The sequence below is a fragment of the Argentina anserina genome, chromosome 7, assembly GCF_933775445.1.
Source record: "Argentina anserina chromosome 7, drPotAnse1.1, whole genome shotgun sequence".
Classification (NCBI taxonomy): domain Eukaryota; kingdom Viridiplantae; phylum Streptophyta; class Magnoliopsida; order Rosales; family Rosaceae; genus Argentina; species Argentina anserina.
In genome coordinates this window covers 20,634,963-20,641,208 of record NC_065878.1, presented here as the reverse complement: position 1 = coordinate 20,641,208, position 6,246 = coordinate 20,634,963, and the positions used below count along the sequence as shown (strand labels likewise).

At 35.1% G+C, this 6,246-nt stretch overlaps 1 protein-coding gene across 1 annotated transcript; it reads right to left on the bottom strand.

Annotated features, from left to right (window-relative positions):
• Window positions 1-249: 249 nt before the first annotated feature.
• Window positions 250-1,011, bottom strand: LOC126803775 (CBL-interacting protein kinase 11-like). The gene is given in 2 exon segments (XM_050531515.1): window positions 250-531; window positions 534-1,011. Coding segments are annotated over 2 exon segments (642 nt in total). The 3' UTR covers window positions 250-367.
• Between the last annotated feature and the right edge of the window lie 5,235 nt (window positions 1,012-6,246).

Sequence of the window (6,246 nt, the reverse complement as noted above, 5' to 3'; positions counted from 1 at the left end):
GTAGCTGGGAATTTGGAACATACACTGGCAACTCGAACCATGAAAATCCTGATCAAACCAGGCAAATCTAAGCCCCTTGAAAGAGATGATATGGAATCTGTTCATAGAGGCTGGTCTAGCCAGTTCTTGATTTTCACTGTTGTCACCAGCACCTAACAAACACTGATCTTCTACTTCTGTTATGCTTGTAATGGAGTTGAGTCCTTTTTGAAACCAGCTATTTTCCATAATCTCCGAAGCAAGAAACCTTCGATCCGGATTAGGGTTGAGGGTACCAAACAAGAGCTTTCTCACCTGACCTGAAAACCACCTGGGACATTGATACTCTGATGCACATAATTTCTCATTCATATGTATTCGATTTGAATCATGGAAGGGAAGATAACCAGTCAATGGTGCTTACAAGATCACCCCACAAGACCATATCAGCTTTGGCTCCGTCATAGGCTTTCTTCAGTTTCTTGCATAACACCTCGGGAGCTACATACGAAGGAGTGCCACAACTTGTATGCAGTAAACCATCCTCCCTCTTTGATCAGCGACCGCACTCAAACCGAAATCCGAAATCTTCAACACTCCATTTTCATCTAGCAGCAAGCTCACGGGCTTCATATCGCGGTGGTAAACACCATTCCTGTGGCAGAAGTCAACCGTGGTGATCAACTGTTGGAAGTAACTTCTAGCTTCTTCCTCATCCAGCTTTCCTTTTGCTATTTTCTGAAAGAGCTCACCACCTTTCGCATATTCCATGACTAGATAGATCCTGTCTTTGGAGGCCAAGACTTCACATAGCTCTACTATGTTTGGATGTTTAAGCATTCTCATAATTGTTATCTCTCTTTTGGTCTGATCAACTAATCCTTCTTTCTCAACCTTGTCTCTGGCGAGTACCTTAATGGCCACAATCTTATTAGTTTCGAGGTTCTCTGCTCTATAACCCTTTGCAAAAGTACCTTTACCTAAATTTTTATCGACTTCGTACTTCCCCATCAACACTTCCCCCCTCCCCATTCCTACTCGATCTAACTTCCACAGTAATGAAAAATAATTACAAACAAATCTATCGTGCAAATTTAACACAGCGTGATTTGGAGCACACCGGAGAAAACTGAAAATTACTAGTTACATAGATAATTCAGTACACTGTACAAGACTCAGCAAGTCCTTCTATAGGAGAACCACTAGGAAGATGCCTGCAGCCCTGCCGCGGGTTCTGTTACTTAAATATCTCTAATAGACATCAAATAGAAATCCAAATCCTATTATACATATGCATCATACCCTTTTATCAAGGGTTCAAATATTCTGAACTTAGGGTACCAATCTAGCTACCAGTTAATTTTTTTGCCTTTGTTCTTCAGGCTGATACCACAAAACGGCATCATGCAGATGCATTAGTACCTCTTTCAAAAAAGTGCAAAAAAAAAAAAACACCATTGTCTTCTACTCCAACTTAGTTTTATTCTTTATCTTTTTGTCTAAGTTCAAGACATTGACTCTGTCGATGATTCACCGTCACCGATTTCTACACAATAAAATCACCCATAATTAAACATTTGAAGTTCCCTTAAAATAAAACATTAGAAGTTTGAACATGAAACATAAACATATCAAAATACTTAGATGGACATAACATGTTTCCTAAATCACTGAATTTAAATCTTAATATCAATTGTTAACCGAATAATACTAATACTACATCTACAAAATGATTATACAGTTCATTCGTATTAAAAAAAGAAAAAGAGACGTTGTTCATTATGTCATTTTGTAGCCTATTAGGGAAGCCAATTTAACCAAAGTATTACACTCAGTTGACATAAATTGCCATGGTAATGTGTCTTAACTCCACACATGAACTCTAGAAAGAAGGATCTGAGCACCACTTCAAACTTCACACACTTGCTACAGTTATATTCAAAAACCAGTTCAAAGTTTTATTGGGACATTAAGAACATGATTCTAGCACATTAATTATTATCCGTGATCAAACTTACATCAAAATAATCCCAAAATTTGAATTTTAGATGTATTGCATGGTGACGCCATCTACGAACAAAGTCAACAATTCAAACCCACATGATCTAATGCAGAAACAAATTAAGCACGACTTATTAGATCACATGTTAAATCCGCAATGGAGAACTTACACACACACACACACACATTCCAACACAAATCAGATATCAAAATTGCCCAACGTTACCTTACCATGACTCCCAACTTACAGAATTCCATTAATTTATCTTTACCCACCCTTATATAACTATCTTAATACACCAATTATAGGAAACCATAGTCTGAAGTGTAATACACCAGTCATCATTCACCTATGAATGAAAAAAAAATTGAAATCTGAGAGAAATTACAATAGGGATAAAAAGACCTTAAAAAAGTAAATAAATACATTAAAAATTAAACAAAAAACACATATATTACCTTATCCTAGTCCCATAAACAAAAATAGCCTCCAACCTTGCAATAGCAGACAACAGTATTAATGAATACAAACATAAACACATTTACTGAAGAAAATCTCAGTAACTAAGATATTTTTTTTTTTCAAATTCCAATACATCTGCCCCTCTAACTAATGCACACTGCATCATTTAGAAGAACCAAACAAACCATACACACTATTTGGTCACTACAAAGCAAAACACAAACCCGCATTAGTGCATGATAAAAAAATTGATGCAACACTCTCCTGAAAAAGAATTGAAGATCAAAACAGAAAGTACCTAAACAATAATATATAGCAAAATTAATATCCATAAAGGATCTATCCAATTTCACCGACACAAATAACAAACTTTGAAATTAAAGTAATGTATACGGTGGTTTTAATGACAATACCATGGCTAACCATCTCAATTCGCTAAGTTGCTCCAAAAGATAAACATTGACTCATACTTTTGGATAGAAGATGAAATTTTTATGCTTACTGCAGTACTTGTATAAGAAATTTTTGCCCTTGATGAAATAACCTAGTACAACTTGTACATGATGAAATATATGTTCTACCTACACTTCTATATGCAAATTCCCCTTCTTTGCTTCACCTTTTCTGCCTCAACTTCAATTAGCAGGACAATTGATTCAATAATTCCCAAGCTTGTGGGTTGTAGATGGCTGAGATATATAGAAGGTATTGAAATTTTATTCAAATGGAAAACTTTGGAGATCTTTTTGTCACGTTAATACACAGAAGAAGACATTCTAGATTCAATAAAGGCCTACCTTGATTGTAGGCTTTTCTGTCATGATTATTATCATCCAACCAACAGAAGGTAAAAACCTGCAGAAAAGAAAAATACAAATTAATCAAATTCATCTACAAAATGAAAACTCATTCATTTAGCATGATTGCATATATTGATATATGTAGAGTAGAAACAGCGAAGCATCTGAGGCTAAAAAATTTGCTTACTTGAGAATGAAAGAATATTATGTTTCTATCTCTAAAGTTCCCTAAATAGATATAAGTACATGTGCCAAAAATAACATGTGTTTCTTGGATGTGGAGCATGCATCAAGGTCAATTCTAATAAAACAACGTCATAAACGTTTATTGAATCACTGTTAAGTGTGTCCCATAGAATTTGAGATATTTTATCGGCAAATATTGACACTTCAGAGTAGTATGAATTTCAACTCAAATAAATGAGTATGTAGACCTTGAAATTATTGTTTATAGACATGCCTCTAGAGAGAAAACAAAAATTTAAGAAAATGAGTACGATAAATTTAGAAAAGAACTGTGATTGAGCCGACAAACATTTCCTTTAGAAAATGAGCACTATTCAGATCGCCACCCTATCGAAATCCTTTTGATCGATATCAAAATAGTTTCCTTCAGATCGCAGCTCTATCGGTAAATCTAATCCCTTCCAACTGAAAAATTGAAACTGTCTCCTTCAAATCGCAACCTCGTCTCTCTCCCGCAACCCCCTTTCTCTGTTTGTTGGCAAGCCTCTCTCACTGGGTAGAAGAATCCTTTTATGGTCAGAGGGAGAGAAAACGTGGAGTTAGATGAGACCTCCATCTGCATGCACTAACAATAGGTGTCAAAAATTGGAGATTTGTTATCTACGTAGCACAAAAGCTTGGCTTGACGACCTATTCTCGCTCTGGAAGCAGAAACGGGAGCAGAAGCACGATTTTGAAAAAAGAGGGTTTGGGAGCGCACCGGAAGCGTTGGCTTCTAAATTGGAAGTGCGATTCCTTCCATACCTCTATTTTATCAATCAATGTTTGAGTCTCTTCTTGTCGTCTCATCTTCTTCCAATTTCTTCAAGCGATTAAAGATGAATAACATCAATCTATTTAATATGTGTCAGAGAGAAGAGGGAGAGTTGGGGAGAGATATGAAGAAAATCTAGATGAGAGAGAGAGACAGAAGAGAGAGAGTTAGAGAGAAATATGAAGAAAAATCCAGATGAGAGAGAGAGACAAAGAGAAGACGAACATTTTTTATATTAATTTCATCCAGTGATGTCTCTTTGACTTGCACGTGCCCAACACATTCACACTATGTTGAACATTCTTTTGTTTGAATTTTGAAAGGAAACTTTAATATTACTATAACCAAGGATAATCATGGTTTAGAAAAGAAGTTATTAATAATTATCCAATTATTTCAATACTGGATAAAATGATTGTAAATAAAAGATAAAAATAGTATATGATATATATTTAGTATTCCAACACTTCCAAAATGCACCCGCTTCCTTAATTTTTGAAAAGGAAAAAAAACACTTTCGTATTTTCAAACGTTACGCTTCCACGTACCCGCACTCGATTCTGTGTAGCCTAGTTTGTTATTGTACACGTGTTTGTAATAATAATTCAGTATTAAGGGACATCCTAACAAATACCAAACGGTCTAAGGAAAACCTAAAGGCTTATTTAATATTTTAGAAAGTTATGGGCAAGTGTACAAATTTAATACTTATGAACAACATAACTTTAGTTCTCAATTAGTAGTTAGTACTTAGTATAGTACTAGTGTAGGGGCTGCGTGTTGCGCTGGCTTGTGTCAATAGTCCAGATATTGTGATCTTTTATATTAATTTGGTCCAATAACACGCTTATTATAGTACTAATCAAATTCTTGATAATGAGATTGCAGATTAATTATACATTAAACACAACTCCAACAAAAGCCCAATAGCCCACCCAAGCCAATGTAGAGAAAAAAACAGTAAAATGAGGTGAACAACACTAAAAAGGGATCAGTAAATGAGTAAAATGAGGTGAACAATACTAAATCTTTAGGCCGAATGATACATAGTAAACTAAAGGGTAGTAGAAACAATAGCTCTCCTCTTCTTCTTTGTCCACCCCAACCAGATAGCAAGTAATAACAAAGAAACACATGCAGCCACCAAACCCAACCCGCATACCCAGTAACCAACCCGGCCCAGTTATAGAAATGCAAAAAAAAAAAAAATGAATAGTAAAGAATGTGAACAGGACTAACCCTTTAGGCTGAATGATATATAGTAAATTAGGAAGGATTGTATAACAGAAAACGGGAAGTGACTATAAGGAACAAAATCTATACTGTAGATAACTAAATTAAACTTGGCTTACAAGATAACAATCGTCAACAAAGCAAGAAATTTTAAAAAATTGGATTCATCATATACCTTCCCGTTCTGTACATTGTAAAATATCTATCTAGAACCAAAGAAGCAGCTGACTGAAGAGTCTGCTTAGCATTAGCAACTAGAGAGAGCAATACAGTCTTGCACGAAGAACAGATATCTGGAGTATTAATTCTTTCTTTTTCTGACCAAGGCGCATTCTTTCTATTCCGACCTACTTCGAATGTTGCTTAGCTATTATGAGTATATGATTAAGATGCCAAATTAAGTGAATAAATATGGTGCCACAGGATTATAGGCTGTGCATTTTGCACATCTGACATAGTACATGGAACGATACTAGAGTCTCAGCTCAATGATTGATAGAAGCTTACCACTATATTTTAAGGACATAAAAGTGCAACTTTTTAGCAAATTTTGTATGGAAAAATGGAAAATGCAGTAAAATTATAAAGCACAGATCGATAGATGTAGAAATTTGCATTGATGCTAAACTCAAATACCAATTTATTGCTCAAAATATAAGTACTCGTCACCTAGCTAGTAATATAGACGCAGATGCCGTTTACAGACAAAGTTTAGAAGTTAAAGATGATAGCACTACGAAAACAGATTTATGCAGTTAATTTTGTGTATA